Genomic DNA, 23,778 nt, shown 5'->3' with positions numbered 1-23,778 from the left:
CCCAATGATGCATTTATTATCAAACCATACTCTCATCCTCCACTTAGCGCTTCACTTGCCTGCTTTTTGCTTGCTCCACTAGCAGTAGAAGAAACTATTACGTATGTTAATGTACAGGTTGAAGTGATACAGAATGTAATCACTAGTCTGGAAAATACCACAAGGCAGCTAAAGAGGGTCTTTGTGCAACTGGCAGACACTCAAAAAAAAGTGGAGTGAGTAGGAGGCGGAAAGAGGCCAAGAGAAAGGCAAAACAGAGGAAAGAAAAGAGAAAAAGACTGTGCCAAACTGCAGTTGTGGAGTCCTTGACTGGGCAGAGTGCAGAAGAAGATATATTGCCACTGTCGGATGACGTGATCTGCCTGCGAAACACTGACAGCCTTCACCCAACCGTTCTGACCCCCCTAAATAGGGGAGTAAACTTCGCTTGCTCCCCCCCCCCCTCCCATTTGCCAGCCCCCCCCCCCCCCCCCTCCCCATAAATAATGAACACTCCCTTATTATAGGAAATTAACGCTCGTGTTAATTAAGGTATTGGAAATGAACGCGACTTAAATTAACGCAAATTCCAGGAAAAATTACTTCCCAATGAAGGAAATTAACGCGAAAGAGGTGCTAAAATTTCAAAACGAGGGAAATTAACGCGACTGCCACAACGAAACAGAATTTGTTGAGACTACAGGAACAAATTTCTTTCTTTATTTAGTGTAAAGATCCCAAGTGCAAACAATGTTCGTGGAATTGTTCTTAACGTTGGGGTTAAGCCACAGAATCTGACCATTTCGAGCGTTCTTTACAGGGTCCATCATTTCCTTTCCGAAGTATATCGAGAATTTGGTGCGAAAATAGTGGAAATTAATGCGCCACTTAATTAATGAGGCGGAAATTTAAGTTAACAAAAACTAACGCGACTTAAAATTCGCGTTAATTTCCTATAATAAGGTAGATACACAACCGACAACAATTTAACAGCAGAGCTCAATGTCGTGTTTTGAGTAGATTACCTCTTCTTTCTTAAGCCCTAACGTAAATTTTAATTAAGCGAAAAAAGGCGATAATTTGGTCCGATATGTTTGAAACTCAGCAACTCAGTTTTTTGCCGTTACCATGTTACATTTTAGTCACGTGACCCTTGGCTAGAATGTACAAGGGCAAGGGAAAGACTCCTCATTCTAGGTTTGTTTGCTGGTTATCCTGTGGCACCTGGTAAGGCCTTAGTCATTCCGCCTTTAATCATGTCCATGTGCTAACGGGAACATATTGCTTCCTCTTAAAATATGTATCACGAATAGATGTACTAAGCATTTTAACAGCGAAAGTGAACCGGAAAAGGTTACGTCACTTAGCTTTTGTTCGACCAAAGATGTCAAACATCTACCGACTCATTGGAATGAATTATTTTACCAACAGTAAATAAAAAGGTCGTTAAAGGAAGCCAAGCCTCAAATTAGTTTAAATTGACTTAACGGCGAACTGTTAATTAACGTAAGTCAGTAAAGTAAACTTTGGTTTAACGCAATACTGCTTAAATAAACGTTCAGTAATTGACAAATGTTTGCTACTATAATGCCTACGAATATCACACAACACGTTTTCTTATGTATAAAATATTTTGACCTTTTTGTACCCGGCCTATTGCACGACAACGATATGCTTCAAAGCAAAACTTCTTTTCTTTAAAAAAAAATTAAGTGTTTGCGTGGATACTTCAATGAACCTTCACGCTCTTTAAATATTAGCATATCCATACTTGTTTATCTATTCTATGACATATTGACGACACTGGTTATGTAAACGATGAGTTGAGAGTTTTCTACTCATTTAGTTACTAATTGTTTCTAAAGGTCTCCTGGCCGAGAAATGATCTTAATTTTAGCAATAGGTACAGAAACCAATGGCGTATTTGACAATGTAGATGATCATGTAAACTGGAACTGAACCAGATTTTCTGGTTTTGTGAAAATCCTTCTTTCCACAGTTAGTGATGTTTGGTACTTCCATCATGATCATCGCTGTTCAATTCTAAGCGTCGAATTCTCCTTTAGTGACCAGATCATAATCCTTTTTGCGATCTCTTCTTGAGACCAGCAGTTTAACAATCATGAGGAGTAAAATTGCCAAGCACATGCAAACAATCAAGTACAGTGTCTTCATGGAAATTTCACTAAAACGTGGAAAATACGGCGACGCCTTGGGAGACTCGAAAAATGACCCGATTTCCTCTGACCTATCTCCGTCCACCACGAAAATCTCCGAGCCATCTCGTACCGAGGTGTTATTGGTGCGGTTTCCATTCTTAATAATCGCAACGGATAACATTATCAAAGCAGGCCTGTGACTGGCATTGTTTATCCTCGCTATGTCGTCCTTTACGATCGTCTTATTTTCAATCTTTGTAGCGAGACTCCCATTTCCCACACCAGGTGGTTCTTTCATAGTTGCTGGATCCTGGTCAGCTTCAGCAAATGATATGAAAACGACAAGGCACCAAATAAAAGGCTTCATTTTCGCAATCCTGCACCTGATCCATTCACTGATTCACTGAAGAGTTTCAAAGCGGTCAGCTGATTAAACATTAATGAAACGCAGCCAAACCACGTGACGCAACAGGTACCTTGCCAGCTTACAACGGGTAAATGAGCAGCTAAATTAACTGAAAACTTATTATTTATTATTTTTTTAGCAGAAAGTTTATTGCTTTTGAACAATGAAATTTAACAGATGTCTGAAGTCTGAGCGTCCTTGCCTTCCACACGGCATATAGTAGATCTGTTTTGTTTTCTACAAAATTCAAGGGACTCGTCCCAGCTCTTCAATAGCAGGTTGCTATTGCACTTTTTATAGCAATAAAGGAATGTAGTGAGCAGGAAGCGTGTAACCGATCGATAGTGACAGAATTTCAGTAGAGTTAAAAGCGTAGAGTATACCACGAGGCTACCGGCGCTTATTTTTCCTTTTTAAACTAATCTGTACATGTTTCCTGAGTGTACTATCACAGGGATAACTTCATACCCCCAGCATTCTGCTAGGTTCTCTCAAAATATTTTCTGGTTGGCATTTCCGTTGTAAACTTCGAAGTGGACAGAAACATGGCCGTGGAGCAAAGTTACCTCAATTTCTATTATTGTTTCAAAAAAATTAAAGCCACGTATGACACGTATTCATTGAAGAAAGAAGCTGGCTAACATGGCTTCTTTCTTTTAATTTCGGAATAACCGAGCCTTCAAGGGTTTCGTTGTAGCTCTGAGGTTAAAGCATTTGACCAGAGTGTGGAAAGATTTTTTATTAAGGACTAAAGTGTTAAGTTGGTGAAGGATAACAATATAAATTTTTGATTGTGAAATATTTGCATCCTTGAAGGAACCAGCTAGAGAATTACAGATCCATTCGGCAAATCGATCTCTCAAATGAAACAAACATTACCATAAGTAAGAAAGAAAATATCAAGTTTTCGTTATACCAGGTTTAATTCAGAACCGGGAAAACGTCTCCTCTACTGACCTAACAGCTTTTTACAGAACGTGCATACAATCGACCAAGTGTTTTACCGAAGGTTACATGGACACCAAAATGCTGATCTACAGCAAATACAAAAGATAAGAGAGAAATACGTATATTTCACTTGGATCGGATGCACTTCAGAAGCTCAAAAAACAGTTAGGAACTCGACTTAGAGCGCTTTCCATTTGCCAGAACAACCAGTCTGTAAATTGAATACGTCATTTTGTGGGAATGGTCCTGCAAAATCTTGGAAAATAATCACTCCGAAAATGGTACTCGCTATTTTGCAGAAATTCGAAAAACTAGGATAAAACTTATCCTTCAAATTGGTACATTCCGTGTACGAACTGACCGGTCTGCCTGGCCAGTTTTGACAAAAGGAAAGCGACCTTAGTTTTAATGTTTTATTGGTAGATAAAGGTGCAGGGATTTCTGGAGTGACCTCCGTTTTTCTGCGGCTCAGTCGTTTGTCACTTATGTTTCGCGCACTAAGAAGTCCACTTGTGGGAACTTTACTCAAGCTTCCGTTCGTTCCGTAGATCTAGACCTCGTTTTTGTTCTTCTCAGACCTGGTACATTGCAAATTTATTGTCTTTACTGGTGAACTTGTCACTGAAAGGAAGTGACGGTTCTGTGAGATGAAAATCCCGAGGCTGTCAAAGTCGTCTAATGCCCCCCCCCCCCCGCCCCCCCACAAACAGAGGTACAAAATGGAAAAATATCCTACTAATGCCCAAGGGGATGGGAACTGCTGGAATTGACTGATGCATTAAGGTGAGCTTCGCATAAGTCTGTAACATTGTTCGTAATATGCCCAAATTTCACCAGGTCTTGAATTTTTTCGTTTCTTTCCTACATACCAACAAAGAATTTACATAAAATATACGTGAATATATGTAAAATTTATATGCATTTACATGCAAGAAGAGATACCGATGATGTAAGTCTCTTGATAATTTATGAACTATTCATACAATTCAGTAAAAAAAAATTAGCAGAATAATCAACCTTTTTAGTATGCTAGATATATTTTACTACAGAAAAAAATGAAAATATCTTATGTACCATTTCAATGTTTAAACTTGTTCGTCCAATTTTTTCGTTCACAGTGTGTTTGCCACTGACATAAAAGATCTTTACAAATTTTAGTTTAGTATTTGGTATTATTATTATTATTATTATTATTATTATTATTATTATTATTATTATTATAACCTGTTATTTTAATTAATTGTAAGATAACGAGTGCTCTTTTACGTCCAAACTTACGTTGTGTTCAGACGATACTTAGAAATTGGAAGCGTTTGGTCGAAATTCACACATTCCCAAGAAGAGAAAAACTCCCACTCCCACACCAGTTAAGAAAGAGGGCTGCTCCTAGTATTTGGGTCAAAAATGTTGCCAGTACCCTCGTGACGATAGAGTATATGACACAATATAAACATATGTATGAAGAGAAGCATCCCGAGAATATGAGTGAAAACAATAAATAAAAAGTGTGAAGGAAGATCTTTAAGAAATGCTTAAAACAGTAGCGCAAAACATTCAACCGATCTGTTTGTATTTCACTGCTAATGATCAAAAAGTAAATTCCCTCTACTGATTTCTCCGCATTTTTAACGTAGGTTGCGAGAAAATGATGCTGCATCAAGATAGTGTCTTCCAGATAAAGATTTCTTTCCTAACTTCTTGAAATGTATTTAGATTGACGAATTCACCCAAAACATAAGGAATGTTATTAAAAATATATTTGACCACAATTATGTCATGTTCAATCTGAAAAATAACGCTAAGATCACTAAAATACAGAAAATATACAAGATAATTTCATTTAAGGCGGCTGGCACTGGTTTTCATCACTTTGCAGCAGTTGTGACAGAATAATAGAACCATTCTTTATCAGTTGGTACAACAATGAAAACATGCCTAATCATTTGTGAACAGGTTATGGTAATTTTCTCGTCATAATAGATTACCATAGCAACAGTTTAACCTTCTCAAAACACCCCTAATTTTACCTTTAAGTGGTTATAGCTAAAAAACGAGTTCAGTGACCCTTTCTTATTATGGAACTGCAATCACATTTCTTGTCTTAATTGCTAGACTTGATCCAATGCTTTGCTTTTTGATATTTTAGTGTCTCATATCTTTAGTTTTTATTGTCATTGCTCGTTTGTGAATATTTGATTTTAATTTTTAACACGCCTACTTTTATTCTGTATATATTTATATGAGGGCCACTAGTTTTTCAGTGATCACTGTTGTGTGCTACCCTCTATAAATAAAGTTTATTATCATTATTATTATTATTATTATTATTATTATTATTATTATTATTATTATTATTATTATTATTATTATTATAATCAGCAGAGCCGTTCAGACGCTGTCTCAGTCTCTGCCTCTCTGATAGAATTTTTTTAAACTTTGCAAAACAGTTGTATCTAAACGTGTTGATTATAGTTTCATAAGGAAAGCGGGGGTCACCGAGCTCATCACTTAAAAGATAAAATTAGAGGTGTTTTTAACGGGTTATACTGTTGTTATGGTAATTCATTATTTCAAGAAATCAACTATAACTTGTTTATCAATATTAACGCATTTTTGGGATCATTTTTGTTGTATCAACTGATTTAGAGTGGTAGTATTGATCCGTCAAAGTATAAGTACTGGAACGTAATGGAAACCGGTGCCAGCCTCCCTAATACTGTAACAAAACAAACTAAAAATAATAGGACTCATAACAATAAAAAAATGTGCACCCTTCTGAAGCCAGTGCCATCTGTTTTCTAATGCCAACATGTGGCGAAAGTTATTGGTGAACACCTTAGACCTACTCAATAGGGGTTCGTGTGACTTACGTAGGTCCTTACTACTCTTGCAACGGCACGCGAACTCTGAAACCGAATTAATGTCACTTTACAGTCAATCATAATTAAAGCGACAAAATTGAGTGCCTGTTCACAGATGTGAACTATCGACCTAACGAGTAAATTAAAATAGATGATATCCGAGTGGCCCACAAAAGATAATGAAAGGCAGAAGAAACACGCAATACATTATGAGTTTTAAAATTCAGAGTCCGTGTATTATTGAAGGGCGTGGTAATGGTAGACCGAAAACAATGTGTTTGGCAACAGAATACAAAATCTTGAAGGAACATGGGTAGGACATAGAAGAAATCTGGACCCAAAAATAGTATTTGCAGAACAAAAGCCTGACATCCAAACTCACATAATCTGTACCTGAACTTTTATGAAATAGGAATAAGTTCAGACTGTCCTTAGCATTGTACAGCTAGAAGCTAGTACAAGGAAAATGTATTATGCATATTGTTCATAACGTCATCATACCATGCTTCAAGACTTGGTATTGCTGCCCTTCTTTCTTGATTACACGCATTCACCGGCATGTGTACTTAGTTTCCAGTTTTGAGCATTCCTTGCATCTGATCTCACAGCACCAATGGAATTTACATTTGCATCGCTTCCTGGTCAACACCTGCACTTCTCGGTATCCGCGCCCGCAGCATAACTCATCGCAGCTGTCTGAACCGTACGAGTCACCGCTACAGACTCGCCCATAAGTTCCTGGAAATTCACGCTTCGGACCTCCGTCACAGTAGTCAGGCGAGTCTTTTAAGAACACCATGGTGTCGATCGCTGGCTTTTTGTTGGTGCTTCTCAATTTCGAACTGTCCCGACGGTATTCACCGTTCTTTTTTCTCTTTACAATATGGAGACTGTTCAAGGCGTCTTTCCTCTCCAATCTCACACGTACGGCGTTGTCGTATTTTCTGTGCAAGATGTCGCCGACCACACGGAATTCGGACAATTCCCTTTGGCACGTTCTCATGTTACACGATCCTGACATGCCATGGCATTTGCACACAATTTTGGCTTGCTCTTTGGTAACCTGTTGATAAAAAATATTAATGAATGATTCAGCTATCGTCGACTGAAGATATTGAATAGTCTAGATGACACACCCCCAAGCAGATTCTGCCCTTAGCTACACCAGATGGAGTTCTATTGGTTCGGGTTTACAAACATTGGTCGTGTTCTTGTCATCGTTAAAATTTGTTTAAGCCGTCTAAGTAACAAGAAAAAAACACAAAGGGACCAGGAAGTTGATGGAGAACAGCCAGCGTTGAAGGTACCCGTACAAATCCCGAACATTTGCATGAAATTTGGGTAAGGTTTATCTGCGAGAATATCGGGATGAGGTTCGGTGAACTAAACATGTTAAGACTAACACAAAGTCCATTTTAGCAACTGTAATTACAATGTGACACCATAATAGAATAAGACTGAACTAGTCACTACTTTATCAAGTTTGAGGGCTCCTAAAACAAGCCGTTTTAGCAATATCATTAATCACCTTTGTCAACAGATCTTCTAAGGGATTAAGTATCGCCTTTTCTGAAACAGCTAAAGGTCATCTAATGAGAATTTTAAAAGGTAAAACGAAAATATTCGCAAGCTGTGTGACTCAAATAAAAGCTACGGCTGAAAGTTGGGTAAATTGAAGAGAAGTGCCAAAATTTGAAGGAATTCCAGATCAACTTTTTATAGTTATCGATTCCTCCACGAGCAAACAATATCGCACTGTTATTTCTCTGCTGTAGAGGACGTAAATTACTTATCTCCAGTTCTCTCTCTCCCGCCCAGTTACTTAGCTTAGCATGAATGTTAAATAGTAAAACACGATAAGCCTGATTTTCGGGTCTGCTACTTTTGCTAATGAGTAACTGCCATCGAAAAACTAAAGTAAATGAAAAGATGCTGATAGGAAAGTTCTTTTGGGTTCGCCATTTTGTTCCCAAGAACGCTGAAGACTAAAACTGCATCTAAAACTACATTTATTATTTCATCTGGTTTGAACTATTGATCTGTGTGGAGATTTGCCTCCACGTTCATCGAAAATAGGACAGTTCTTCTGACTCGAATGTGAATTTTTTTCCAAAATTCAAGCTTCTTAACCCCGGTTGCTGCTAGTCAGTGAGTGCGGCTTATCTGTCTGTGTTCACATGGACGCCTCTGTCTGCTATAACTTTTATATGAGTGAATAATATGCCTATAACGCGGGCATCAGTCAACTTCAAACCTTGAAATCCATCGATCTTATATGCCAGATAGCGTTTTAACTAAAAAAACGTGCCCGGTAATGCACAATCTGTATGGCGAGATAAGGAAAATTGAAGTTGATTCCTTATGGTAGGTTTAACGTTGTGTTTATACGATGTCACGAATAGTAATATTGTTTAAAAGAATCGTTTGGTAAATTTCAGAAGACTATACCCATGGCTCATATTTTGTTTAAGCTTGCTGGTTTTTATTAACAGACAAACCGTTAACCTTTATTTTTACTGAAAAACATAAAGTTTAGAATAAAATATAAGGGTAAGTACATTTAATTATAGATAAAATATTTGCCTAAAAATTACCGTAGCTCAGGGGTCCATTACTCAAAACTCCCGATTTGTTTTAGGCGCCGAATATTTTTTATCGTTTCTATTGGTTGGTGGTAGTTTTTTCGTGCAAACTAACCCAATATGCCTTTAAATCTTTCAAAATTTTCAACGCTTTTCCCTTGCAAATCATTAAAAAATCGAACTTTCGTTAGTGAACTTTGGCACCTAACACAAGTGTTCGGAAGTTTTAAGACTAAGTACGCCTGGCCCGACTATCGCTCAAAATAATTGAAAACGTAAAGGCTATAGGCTAATCCGTACTTCCTCATGATAAAGTTTGATTGCATGCTCTACTCAAGCTACAAATTGCATAATTCAGACAACGATGGGTAAGCAGTTCGCAAATAGATGGACCTCTAAATAACCTTTCATGCGTGCTTGTAACCAAACCGTGGCATTGTAAGGCATGTTTTTAGCTTTTGTGCTAAAAAGTTGGTTACATAGCATTATTTTTGTGTTAAACCATGATGTGCCAAAAACGGGTCATACGTATATAAAAGTTCCCGTCAATAAATCTTGATGAAAGGTTATCCTTAATAGGGTCGAACACGAGGTCATTGGATATTATTAACCGAAATTCAAACGTCTGTGTCCAACGACCAAATAATGTGCAAATGAGCAAAAAAAATTAAACATAAAAATACGAGATTTATTTGCTGACAAACAGCGAGGTATTGGCAAGTTGCTCCACATACCAAGTCAGATTTCTCTAATCCACTTTGTGCATAATATTTGACAGACGTAAAGTCTGAGATTAGGAATCTAGCTGTACCGATAAAATTTTCTAATGTTAGAGACTAGAAATATGTACACTTACTTGAAAGAAAAACCCTTACAACAAGTTGAAATTTCGGTGAGTTATTCATCTGAAGTTGGTGGGGGAAAAACGTATTACGTTTCTGTAGCATTACCAGTCAAGTAACGTCCATATATGTTGTGCTCAAAATTTCAATTTAGCTACATTTTTTGGGGCGAAAAATGTGCGTAGATACGTAATAATTTATATGCGTTATTGACTTATACATAACAATGCATCCCAATCAATCGGATACTGTCTGTGCATAATAACAATATAAACCCTGTTCTACAACATAAACGACAATCGAAGATGTAGGAAATATACGCTTTTAGTCATTGAAATTCCGTATAAAACTTATTTTCACGTCCCAAAATTAGCTATACTGCCCAATGGCAGAACAAGAGGAGTTGCCCTGGCCGCTACTTTTTTTTTTTTTTTTAACAACTGACCAACACAAACACCAATCTCACTCAATAGAAGCTCATAATCTTCCTAATTAAATGAGACTGAGGTATACTTAATGAACAAGGTAATTCTATCTTAGGCGGCTAAGAGTGCCAAAAAAAAAATTTGGGAAAAATTGAAAACCAAATAGTACCACTCCTTAAAAGATCTTCGCTACATTTCAAATGGATGACGTAACGATTCATCCAAGAACTTAAATTTTGGGCACCATTCCAAGATCTTACAGGTTACTTAAAGGTGTAACTCAGGTACCGGAAGCAAATAAGAGTATTACTTTGTCTCCCAGGAAGGGATGCTAGTACATTGCAGGGTCTCCCCCCCCCCCCCCCTCCGATCAGTTTTGTTTGGTTTCCCTAACAGTTTTCTGATGGTCATTTATTTATGTTATGGACATGTGCGGAAAGAGGTGTTGAGGAGAAAAGACTCTTGTTTATGTCGAAATTCGAATATGCTAGAAATAACTACAAAATATACACGTGGGTTAAGAACAGTACAGTCTAGTCAAAGTCTTTAAACAGTATCTATTATCCAGTTAAAATAAATTCACACATAAGCAGTAGAAACATTGCCATTATCTGAATATTGACAATAATAGTGCGTGTAAGGTCTTCTTTGGCCAAGTCAAAAGAGAAGGATTTTGCTATCCACTATATCGTCTTGAGTTATCTTGGTCAACTTAAAAGATGTGTTTCTCGTTATCACCACAGTTATTAAAGAGTGATGCTTTTATTGATCCATGTCCTTGATTGGTCGATTTTAATCAAAACACGCGTCCTCAAAGTTGAACGATACCATGACGCTACATTGAGGAAGCAACTTGTTCTCGAGTGAGGCCGGAACATGGCATCTTCTTAAAGGCAAGTGTATTTTGTCTTATAGCTGGTACATTCGTTGCACCTGACGTCACAACACCAGTAGAATTTGCACTGACATCTTTCTTTGATCACCACTCGCTTTGGAAGAAAGCCACGCTTACAGCACAACTCTATACAACTTTCAGGACCATTGGTATCGGCTTTGCACTCTCGTCCAACGGTTCCCAGCGTTTCACGTCTGCTGCTCTTAACGCAATAGTTTGGTGAGGGATTAAGATATACTAGACTTTTACTGTTTAGCCTGTCTGGAGTGCTTCTACGTTTTCCTCCATTCCTAAAGCCGTCAACCGTGGTCTTGGTCGTCTTAACTCGGATCCTTCCTGTACGTCTGTCATATCTGACGTTTAGAGCAGAGTCATACTTGTCCCGGAGGGCTTTTCCAATTACAGGAAACAATGCAAGCTCTTTCCAGCATGTCTTCATTTCACAGGACTGCGATACCCCGTGACACTTGCAACGGATCACAGTGTTGTCCATAATAACCTAAACATGAGAAAAATAACATTATTACTTTCTTCGGGAGACATCTTTACAGATCTGTAAAGCACTGTACTTGAATTGCAGTTGCAAGTGAGATGTGAAGAAGTTTGTGAAGAACTCGAACTGACCTGCAAGATTCAGGTCCAGGACAAAATTTCACTTTACTGACCATGGAACACCAAGAGAATTGAAGAGGTGAGACAAGATGATATGATATCCATGAACTCGTGGTAACTGGTGCTGGCAAGCGGATTTCAGACCTCACTGTGAATGATGCACATGTAGTAATGGAGACAATGATTTAATGGATGGCCAGAAGATGGTACATCACATCAATTGTGGAATCTGTGAACGAAGATTGTGACACAACTTGCAACCAGTGGCAGGATGTCTAACGGCGACAACAACAACAACAACAACACAAAAGTGGTTACACAGTTATCTAAGCTGTGGGAGGACACTCATGGCGATTTCGTCAACCAAATCATGAGGTGATCATGGCATTGGTATCAATAGCAATGACAATGTTCCAGGCAGATGATTTGTTCAGTTGTTTAAACTTGAACCGACCTTTGCAAGACACGATTTCCTTGTAGGTGCTAGTGAAACACATAGCGAAACGATCCACGGTTGTGACGGAACACCTGTGCTAGGAAATGAACATTCAAAACGCGAAAAAAAAAATGGAGGACAGAAGTGAAGCAGTAAACCAAGAACACATCTTGTTTAACAGCTACAAGAAAAGAAATTTACTCGAGAAATTGAAGGATGATGTGGTGAAGATATGGTAACGGCAATTTGTTTACGATTTAACCAGGGTAGAAAAAGAAAACATGTCATTCAATGTTTATGTACGTTCATTTATTTGTTTATGTCATCTAAATTCTTAGCCAATTTAGTAGTTGCTTAGACTGTGGCTACACTTTCATGCACACATTCACATTTTATTTGTTGTGTTCTCTTGATTTAATACATAGGACCATTGCACAAAATTATCAACTTCAGACCTGAGACGCTTAGGCTAGTGATTAAACTAGAGAGAGAATCCGTATGAAAGTCATGCAAACATGCCCTATACTAATCGTTAGCATATGCCAAACAAGTTAATAGTGTTTTTCGCACGCTCTGATAGGCCACTAAAACTCCAGTTAGTACTGATTTACTTTTCACCACCATTTATTGTCCTGAATTTCGCGTGCGAAAGAGCTGGTTATCCACTGGTTTGGCATATACTAAGACATTCACCACAGTGTTAAGCAACGGATTCGCAGAGAGATTTAGCTGTTCTCAGATTAAGTTAAGTCACTGTTGATGTGTTTAGCTTTAAACTGAAGTAGCGCAGATGGGGCTCTTTATTTCGTCTAGTTTTCTAGTTTACCCCGTAACATCAAAAAATCAGTTGGACTCCATTCAACCTGGTTCGTTTGTTTTAGCTCTTTTGTTTTATTTCTTTTTCAATTGTTAGGGCCTCGGTAGACCTTTACACGTTTTCCGAAGTCGTTGATCGACAATGTTCTCGACTTCTGTAATTCCGCTCAACTGAATTGAGGACTGTCACTAAATTTAATATCTTCAGTTCATATAAGTAAACTTTATTCATCATTCCTGATATTTTCAAAAACAAGTCCTTTATGCATGTTGCAAAGCTAGTAAATTTTCACTGGAACTGGTAGTTGTAGAAATCTTCTCATGACGCTTGTGCAAAGTTTTGAAAATTTGGTTTACGGCTGTTATAGGCTGAACTTCTCTATATTTGACGAAAATAATCTTAGAACAAAGGTGTCACAAACTTTCAAAAACATTGGCCGTTTTTATACTAGAGGACGCATTATCCGTCTTGACGAAGCTTGACGAACTTAGGCAAACATTTGTTGCTCGTCTGGTTATTCGTCTCTAGTATAAAGACGGGCGCAAGACGCATTATCCTTCTAGACGAATTATCTTCCGTTATTCGTCTTGAACGACGCACAACGGAAAATAGTTTGTCCAGACGGATAATGCGTCTTGTGCCCGTCTTTATACTAGAGACGAATAACCAGACGAGCAACAAATGTTTGCCCAAGTTCGTCCAGACGGATAATGCGTCCTCTAGTATAAAAACGGCCATTATTCACATTCAGTGTCCATCTGACAAGTTCAGGCGGAGTCAGAGAAGTTCGAAGTCGGCAGAATCTCATACATTTTCTCTAAAAAAAATAACATAAAAGTAAATGGAAATTTCAGTAGTTTCCACAGTGGCTCTTTCATCCACTGTTTCTAGGTCGAATTGGTGGAATCTTTGACGTGTTTCCCCCCAACCAAGATGGAGTCGGAACCATGCCAAGGTCTACCGAACACGTGATTTTAGTTTGCCTTTTTTACATACAACAGGAAAAGTGCTCTTGTCGGCAAGATAAAACACATTTTCCGTTCGTTTAAATGTATAGCAACAGCCGCCGGCAAATAACCTTTTTGTGCATGGAAACCGCACACGGAAATGTTCAAATGACAGATACCTCAAAGAAAATACTTGCGGTATTCATCTTCTGAAGGTGAATAAGATGCTTATCAATGGCCCAGCAGGGACGAATGGGTGCAAAAAGGAAAAAAAAAAGTTATTTGCGTGCGCTTTTCACTAGCCACGAAGGAAATAAGGTATAAATTAAAGGCAATTAGCTAATTCCATCCAGACTGTTTACCGGAATTTGCTTGTTAATAGCGCTTTCCACGTCCAGGAGAGAATCTCAGTCTGGAATGGGGCATTTATGGCTAATTAACGCTCTTGTGCCGGTAGAGTACGGAAAATGCGCAAAACTAACGATTTCCTGTAACTGTGAGTTTATAATAAAGTAATAATAATAATAATCTCATACACTGAATCAAATTCATTAGATCGTTAAGGCTTATTATCTAGCTTCTGTGTTTGGCTGCTTTGTAACAGTTCCTTTCATTGTTTTGGAGGTCTACTTTTCTAATCATATTGCTACAAAGAAACACCGTTTAAGGACGGCTAGACAACTCCCAGCCGGACTTCAAAGGAAATTTAACATAATAACAACGCCGACTTAGAGGTAATTAACATTTCCGTGACACTAATTACTGAGGGAAAGAATGAGTTTCCTGCCGCGATGGTAATCTGAGAGTGTGATTTCCAAACCTTTGCGGGGATCAGTTGTTTGATCCGATTTTTAACCATTTTACTTTCCGTCAAGCTTGATTGCAACGATAGTCCGATATTTTGGACCACCAACATCATTCAGCTCAAGGAAGGCACTTGTAGGAACTTATTCATTCAGGTGCTATAAAACTCTTAACCTGCTGTAGAATGCCGAAAGCAGTTGTGTCGGCCACAATATTACTGTGTATAAAGACCCACTATAAAAATAATAAATAACGAATTACATAATCAAAAATTGTTTTCCCTAGTTTAACACTTGACAAGAAATAGAACACTTTGAGTAGCCAATCATGAAGGTAAACTTGATTGCTGGTTACCTTTTCCGTTTACTTTAGAACCATTATCTTAATATTAGCGTTTTGATCACCGAAAAGCCAGTTTTCTAATATAAACTGCCAATCTTGCAAAGATAGATATTCTAGACATCCGAATATGTCCATGCTGTTCTTCGATAAGGAGATACCTGGACTTTCTGACGGAACCGGCTGATAAACGTTCTACCTCCAGCCGTGTGTTTCGGTGCATCCTGAAACCGACACAGCAAAGCGGCGGAAATCCCAGTCTAACTTGAACACCCCTTTCGTCAAATAAATGTCCGGTACATTTTCCACTAATTATAAAAATTTGAAAGCGTTCAAATAAGAGAGTTCTAGTACAACTACACGATCCTGATGACAAGATCTGTCTTTTTTTTTTTTTTTGTTTTGGTGTGACACGCGTTGCAATTTCCTGAACTTGGACTTCTTCCGATCCCTTCGACCAATTCAACTTGCTGCTTTGTGTTCGCCATTCATGTTCTTTGAATATAACAGTCAGTACTTTATAAGCAAAAAAGAGGGTAATTCAGTTTTTGAAGCCCAGCTAAATGACACTATGCAGTTTTCTTTGGACGTTTTTCTTGCCATATATGATCAACGGATGGTGGCCTGTTTAGGCTTTACCATTTTAACTAGAAAACGAACCTGACTCGAGCTAAGCAGAAGAAGGGCGCGGAGTAATGTATAAACCGATAGCAAGTATTTAAAGTTGGTCGTGTTTTTAACGTGATTCTGTCACATAAAACTCACTCTAATTAATAGTATGCTAAATAATAACGAATAAAGGCTAAATAATTACAAATAAAGGTGTCATCGAACTCTGATTGCTTACAAATCATAGAGTAGGGAGGGTGATCAAAAATGGGCACGGGTTCAAACAGACTGTCAAACGCTCAAGTAACTTAGTAACTTCTGTAAGATAAATAACATCGCTCTTTTTTTTTTTTTTTTTCAGGAATATGTCACTGAAACGAGAAAAGAGATCAGAGGTCGTTCCTCCTTCTCCATTAGTGGAGGAAAATGACCAGGCCAGGTTTACATGTGATGTTCAGAAGTCCTCTCATATTTCTCAACAAAGATTTTATCTTTGAATGGGCATAAAAGTTACAGTAAGTAAAGATGAGAGTTTAAAACAATCACCCAACAACAGAATGTGGACTCGCCTTTAAAACCGACAATGCAATTTGAACAGCGCGGTACGAAACCCAGCCAAAGCTGCCAAGGATAGCACTTCATCAAATCAGGATCAATTTTTTGATGAAATTATACCTGACTGCATAAGTAATGACAACATTCATCTTTCATTTTTCATCGGCGACTTCTTTAATGAAGGAAATACCTTTCCAGAAAGAGAAGACGACGAATTTTCTATCTTGTTTGAATTTAAAGATGCCTTGCAAAACCTGTGTTGCTTATTTTTTGGTGCAATGGTAATATGAATTAATTAATATTAGCGACGAATTGAAACAGTAGTCAGTAAGTCACAGTTAGTCAAATTCTTTTCCGATGAGGTGTTCAAAACGAAACAGTATCGTATCTTTTAAGATATGTGGTCTGCGTTATGCAATAAAGAAGTGCTCCTGAACTTGAACGAGGCTTGTATTTCTACTTGATAATTGTAAACTTAGTCCTTGGCAATCCATCCTAACCGCCGAGCTTCTTTGATTCGTCGGTATTTTAAAAAAAATTAAGATGTTTTTCCACCTTAGTAAAGGGCCATTTTTCAAGTTTCCATGCTTCTCAAGAAACTTTTGTATATGGCGCTTCCACGAGAGGAGAGTAAAATTTCGATTTCTGGCCCAATTCTAATTTTATCGAAGTCAGAGTTCCAGTGATCAATGACTACTTTTTCCAATCATTGTGGTCAATTCCCAGCCTTAGTGTCTCAAATCTCATGTACAAAATTCGAAAGTCCCAGTCCCAGTATTTTCCCATCAAGCCACTCTAAGGCTGAAACAGTGACTTAAGATAACTATGACTTGGTGCATCTAAAACTGTTCCAGTAAGAGCAAACAATCTAAAACGGAAGTAAGAAGCAGAGCAGTATGCTTTACTCTCTCACCTGAATTCCCACATCATTGTTATGTAGATTCATTAGAGTCGTCTCTTGTTCACGAGTGTCCTTAACATCTTTGTCTTTACTAGGGTTCATAAATTTCTTTGCAATTTTGGCGCCATATTCTATATTATCCCCGCAACCTCCCCACTGAAACTCGCTCTTCAAGTCCTTTGGTCTTCTTTCACGACTACAGCCACAAACACTTAGATTCCCTTCTACGCATGATCGGGCTATGGCATGGACAACTCCTGCGGATGAAATGGCGTACGTAAAGGCTGCTTCTCGAGTTCCTGCAATATACGTAGGATTATAGAAAATAATCAATCACAGGCAGAGGTATGCAATGTTACATACAGATTGAAATGTTGGGCTTTGTAAAGGAATGAAACCTTTACCAGTTATTTCGTGGTTTATTTTGAGTGTGTAGCGCAGTTCTCAAGACCTAGTATTGACCTAGTATGAACCTACTATGAACATTCGAACAGATTTGTCCAAGAAATAGCTGACTGGGTCATCCACTCTGTGAGAAATTGGACATGTTAAATTCTTGCATGAGCAGCCAAACTTCATTCCTTTTTGGTTACGCCAGGTGTTCATACGCCCACTTGGAAGAGAGACACTGTCACAAACAGGGCGAGGGTTTGTTGCCAAATAAATAGCCACATAAAATTCAGGGATATGGTTTATGAAACGTTTGGATGTGACATAAAGTAACTAGTTTTGCCTTTCGGCCTGAATTGAATATCCTTTCTTACAGCTGGCTGCCTTGCATTTTTAACTTTTAGGTTATTTCGGGCAGCCAGCACCCCTATCATCTATTGTACGTATATATTTATATTTTCTGTTGTAATAATAATGGGGTGAAATATAGTATTGTTGTTGTTGTTGTTGTTGTTGTTGTTGTTGTTGTTGTTGTTGTTGTTGTTATGGGGCTAGGAGTATAATCAGAATAGGAAGATTTCCGGGTCTGAAATTAGTTAAGGGCTTTACATTCAAATTCAAAATTACAAGGTGACATTCTTTCTCTATCAATGTAGTTCGAAGAAAACTGCCAGCCACTTGCCGTATCACTGATCATTCAAATTTAGCACATCAAAGGGAGATTGAAGCAAAGCATTTGACGAACAACAAAAAGGATAGCTTGATGGTAGTATCAAAGTTGTTGTAAATTTGCATTAGATCTGTAATTATTGAATACCGAACCGTATATGTTGAAGTTGTTGAACAGAGCTACTTATATCTTCCAGTGTAGCAAAGAACTTTTGGAAGCACTTCTCTGTTTAATCTTTCTCGTGTCCAGTATATATATTTCAACGTAGGTCTCTTTAGTGTTGTTGTTTTTACCAACACTGGGTAAGGTACAAACCTGCTTTTAAGAACTAAGGATTTTGGACAAGGTTAGTTGTGCCAGGTTTTCTACTTCCAATCGAAACAATAACACAATGTTGGTGTTTACATTATGTATTGAATACCTGGCTCTATGTTGTAAATGAAGGAATCTAACAAAACTCATTAAACTCGACAAAGAAAGCGAATCAACCAACCGACCAAAGCCGATCGTTCATTACAGGATCAGGTTAGTTTTAATTACATTTCTGTTCATTGCGGCATAATTATCAACAATTAAATAATAATTAAGATATTTTTGCCTTTCAACTGAACCTTTATTAAATTACAATAAAAAAAACTTTTCGCTCACGTACACTGCTTTAGTGATCTCATGCTCGACCAGAAGAAGACTTGAGAAACTTTTCATGACACAAAATGGACCAATCAAAAGCCAACAAGGAAAAACATAATTTTGCGTAGCAGACTAGTCGTTGGCGATATCAAAACTAAGGTAGAAGACAACATGTTATAATGATTAAGCCATACACTTTCTAAGAGAAAAGGTTCGCGTGTCTTCAGCTGATGTGTGGTTAAATGCTAGGGCACGGATGATCTGGTATATGTTTGTATTTCACAGCTCATTTACCACGATATAAGCCTTAATACCTTCTTCTGCCTTCTTAAATCTCGATTTACATTTTTCAGAATGCTTCCATTTTGCCACTAAGATCAAAAAATAAGCTACTAAACGTAATTATAAGCTCTCGAACGTGATAACAGGGAGAAGTGCAATTGTCAGATTGGAGAGGTACCCTTGACAGATGACATCACTCAATTGACTATTGTCCCAAACCAAGTTGCTGTGTAGGCCTCGCCCGAGTGAACGGGCAAGATTACACTGAAAAAGTACATTCCACGACATAAAAGCAACTGATCCATCAGAAGACCGCATACAGTTGTCAATTGGAATTGGTTAAGGTTTTTATGTATGATACAGTAGCATAGTGTTCAGCTGTGTTTGTCAGTGAAGCTGGACTGTCCATGATTCATTCCACTTGAGTCAATATGGTTTTCATAGTTCATTCCATTAGATTAAATTCTTTGATAAACGGTTTTCTGGTTTATAGACGCAGCTATTCTGTACAAAAGCCGAAATGCCATCTGGAGAAACGATAATTCTAGCAAAAGTGCCGAGGGAAATAAATATGACGAGCAAATGGAACCACAACAATGCTAAGGATAACGAGACAACAAAATTATCAATTCAAAGAATCTCCTTCCTTATAACATTGCCTTGAAAGTAAAATCATTCCTCTTGAAGATAAAACAGCGGAAAAGCAACCGAATGACTTCCAGAGCATTTTCTTTTGAAGTAAAAGCGACCGGATTTCCCAGCCACTGAACACGGCCCAATGTCCTAACCACGCTCGCAACAACTTCAACACGCGAAGACGACTCGGATACCGTGAATTTAAACAGGACTCAACACAGAAGCCTTGAAAACACAATCGCATTCGATAATGTTTAATGGGAAAATACTCACTGATGGTCCTCAATGTATTTGATTCTGAGAAACAGACATGACAAGGGCACAATTTTAATTACCTCTGGGGTTTCATGCACAAAACAAACATGCAGTAAGCACGACAACAGATGTGTTCAAAACAAAAAAAAAAGATGGCATAGACAGGTTACAAAATGATCTTTTCAGAGAAAGCTGTAGAAAATCACCAAAGGCCCACCTTTTCCAGTTATGCGACGAAAAAGAGTATTACTGTCCTTCTCTGGGACAGAGCAATTCCATCGACGATACTGAAACTGGTACTGGCATTGCTTCACTGCAAGATTAGCCCCATATCTAATGCTGGCCATAAGACCTCGGTTTTCCTCGCACATTTGCGTCTGTTTGGGAGTCAAGTCCATTCCATTGCAAAACTGTGAGACTGTCCCAATAATGTACACTTGATGTGGAATACTGAGCGACCTGTTTGAATTGAAAACAAGAACAAGAGCGGGATGTTTGGTTAAGTAATTTGCAAGTAATCGCCATTGAAGGAATTATAAAACCATTAAGGCTTTGAGAAACCGACGAGAAAGCCGACTAAAGCGAAGCAAAAACAAGCCATGATTTGAAATCTTAGTTAATTCGACAGCATTCCGTCACCGTGGCGTTTTACTACCAAAGACATGTCCCTTGGTGAAATAGCACTAATGACACATGCAAGTTTTCTTGCAAGTAAACATCACGCTAACACCTAATTTCAACGGAACTAGTACATTTCTTCCAGATGCTTTTGACCAAGACAAAAACAGAATCATCTAAGACGGAAAACCATAACACAAACAACGTGGGTGCAACTGCCACAGCAATACGTTCAAACTCACCATACACTTTGTCCAGCCTGGAAGAAGGATGAGAGAATCATCGCAATTAACACCAGGGGAACTTGGCGGGCTCTTCGCCGTACCCTCATCACGAAGTCGAATAAGGTCTGCACAGAATGCAAGTCAATATTCAGAAATCAAGATTCGGTCCTGCGTTGATTACTTCACGCATTCAATTCATCTAATCTCTTTTGCACATGCAGTTAGCTTTCAAATGCACCGACTGTAACGCTTATAACACCATTTTTGTGAGTTCTGATTGGCTGCAGTGCGGTAAACCCTGCCTAGTTTGTATTTTTAAATTTGTCTAAATTATTGGTTACAGATGTGTCAAGTTAGGCGTACACAGCAAGGCTCTTACGACTCTTCCTCGGAGGTTCCAAATGAAAATTGGTGTCTAGCGCCCAGAGGGCTTTATTTTACCGGAAATATTTCCAGTTTAAGGGTGACCTTGCCTGCCTGCTTGTATGTCACCACGGTACTGGTTTAGATTTCAATGACCCATAGCTTTATTTGGCTTTCTGATAACACGGGATAATATTGAGCAAACGTGGCCTCGACACATGCCACTCTATCAAAAGTAAATAAGTCAAATACACTCAGATTAATATTCTTAGGCAGATAATCAAGTCTACATCTCTACCTAGAAACATTCATATCATTAAATAAATGTCTCAAACTCCAATTTGGAACGTAGCTTGTTAATAGGCTTGGAAATACGCTTAAACAGTTTAGTATGAAAGCAAATATCACTATTTATCACTGCATGGCTTGTCACGAAAATGTATTTAGGGAAAAATTAAGTAAGAGCCGGCTTCATCTTTGATTCGAGTGGATGTTGATTATTACTCTTGAGCGGAAAAATAGATTATCGCTTCAATTTGGGATAAATCGTTTAATGAAATTCATCGGTTAAGGTGGCTTGCGACATTTTCCTCTCGTGCACGACAAACGGGTACTTTCATACCACAATGGTGACCTCACTGCCGTGAGGTGATGCATCGCGTCGGACAATCTTAAGCAGTTTCGGGATGTTGTCAGATGAGAAGGAGCGATGAAAGCTAAAATCTTCCACTAGATGTCTGCAAGGGCTCTGGTGCATCGAACACCAAGCACAGATGTAACAGGTTCCTTTCGCTTTCGCGCGGAATCCAAAAAAATAGTGATCGTGCGAGCACGCAACTCCAAATCGATTTCATTCAATATTCGCCAAGTCTGTTTTGATTTTTATTGTTTTCTATCTAAATTTGGGCGTAACACGATACAAAAAAAGCACCAAAAACAAATTGTTATCTTGGGAAAATTGAACTTCCGAAACAGAGCCGTCTTTGTTCACCTTCAGATCGACTTGAAATCGGCAATTTTCGGGTTCAAACCCGGTTAAATTTCACTCATCCGAATATTAATGATTGAATGGCGACAAGATTTATCCACGCTTTTGAGTAAGTCGGACTTGACTATGAGTTACTATGCAAACAAATTGTTTTGCTCTGTTTTGTGTTTCTGATATGTTTTGGAATTATCAACCTTCCCGCATCAAAATTTATCGCATAAGGGTCAAGTGGATGATTGAAAACCGATCTCTGAAGTATTAGCAGTGAAAAATAATCAAAGAAGAAAATCTAAAGAAGGAAAGTGGGAGTTGAGGGACTCGTTGATACACGCATCTAGGTGAATGAAATATTTGATGGTCTCATTCTACAAAGAACAAGTAGAAATTAGTTTGTTCTACAAGAAGCAGCACATCCCGAAATATTTCCAAAATGACGATATCGTTTCTGGAGGCGACCACCCTCTACGATTACTGACGATTTGTCCCACCCCACTCTGTACATTAGCAACTACAATAAGGTTGATCTCTGTACATTAGCAACTACAATAAGGTTGAGTTAGTGTCTTCAAAACCAAGTTAAAATATACTTATTGAGTAGTCAACTTTACGAGTAGTTACTGAGATAAAGCTACCTGTAGAAAGTTCCAATTGTTTTTCTGGTCACGTCACATTCAAGAGCAATCAGAATTTCAAACACAAAAAGAGAAAATCGTGTTCATCATATTCAGAGCTTTATTTTAAGAATTAACAATATGAAACTTGGCAAATAAACTAATTTTTTAAGTGTTCCTTTCAGCAAATTGTTTGTAACGAATCAGCACCTCCTTTTTCTCCCTAATCCCGCAATTCCTTGGAGGTTTTGTTCTCTTTATTCGCTCTTTCAATTATAGAAAATAGAGAAACCTGTGCCTGACAGGCCAGACATTCTTCGACGTTGACACTTGTATTCGTTATCATAACAAACCAAAACGATTGAGACTTATTATGAGCACTTGTCAGTCAGCGCCGGTGGACCCACACAGCTTTAACCAAAGATTGTTGTTATGTTTGTATTAATGTTGGAAATTCTAGGTTACTAAGTGAGAGAAGTGTCGCCATTATGCTCTTTTTTGGAAAGGAGCAAACGCACAGAAATGTCAGAGTGTACAGTATCTGAAGTTGTTTTGTGTTGTAACACTAACCACCTTCAGTGTCAGTGTTTATGACATAATTTGAGCAAAGGTCAAGAGATAATCAATGAATAAGAAAAATAAAACGAAAGCTCTGTCCTCCATAGCTTGTTGTCAGAAGACACCCCGATATAACCCAAGTATAAAAGGACACCTGCTACAAGATGAAAATTAATCAAATGCTGTGGAGTGTTATTACATCAGTTTTACTTTCAAAAGTCGATAAATTCTAGGTTGCTTTCAATTTAAGAGCAAATTGCAAGCAGAACTAGAAAAAGCCACTATTAAAGGCATTTTGAGATAGGGGCAGAAAACTCTGGCAAATGATTATGGAGAGACTAGCCAATTGATTACGCAATCAATTTAGATAACTGAATGACTGAATGGGATAACAAGGGACGGCTGGGGCGATTTCATTAGGAATTCATGTTATCTT

General features: G+C 38.1%; 1 protein-coding gene and 1 long non-coding RNA gene across 10 annotated transcripts in view; one reads left to right on the top strand and one right to left on the bottom strand.

Moving 5' to 3' along the window:
* Window positions 1-3,226: 3,226 nt before the first annotated feature.
* On the top strand, window positions 3,227-6,461 carry LOC146465581 (uncharacterized). Its single transcript, XR_014868284.1, has 2 exons — window positions 3,227-4,129; window positions 4,203-6,461. It is a non-coding gene; the product is annotated as an uncharacterized LOC146465581 (long non-coding RNA).
* Window positions 5,228-23,778, bottom strand: part of LOC146465579 (protein Wnt-5a-like) — a 48,126-nt gene continuing 29,575 nt past the window's right edge. For 6 of the 9 annotated variants that reach the window (XM_085128646.1, XM_085128649.1, XM_085128650.1 and 3 more), the window contains 4 exons: window positions 20,841-20,947; window positions 20,198-20,439; window positions 17,130-17,416; window positions 5,228-7,416 (listed from right to left, as the gene is read on the bottom strand). In XM_085128646.1, coding sequence (XP_084984772.1) covers window positions 6,904-7,416; window positions 17,130-17,416; window positions 20,198-20,439; window positions 20,841-20,947 — 1,149 coding nt within the window. In that variant the 3' untranslated portion in view covers window positions 5,228-6,903. Of the gene's footprint in view, window positions 7,417-8,813; window positions 11,597-17,129; window positions 17,417-20,197; window positions 20,440-20,840; window positions 20,948-21,185; window positions 21,205-21,807; window positions 22,049-23,778 lie in introns of those variants that run through there. The other 3 variants (XM_085128645.1, XM_085128652.1, XM_085128644.1) reach the window with 3 other exon arrangements.

This window comes from Pavona decussata, unplaced genomic scaffold, assembly GCF_977016875.1.
Source record: "Pavona decussata unplaced genomic scaffold, jaPavDecu1.1 SCAFFOLD_156, whole genome shotgun sequence".
Taxonomy (NCBI): domain Eukaryota; kingdom Metazoa; phylum Cnidaria; class Anthozoa; order Scleractinia; family Agariciidae; genus Pavona; species Pavona decussata.
The sequence above is the reverse complement of the archived record's forward strand: the minus strand, read 5'-3'. Positions and strand labels throughout refer to the sequence as shown.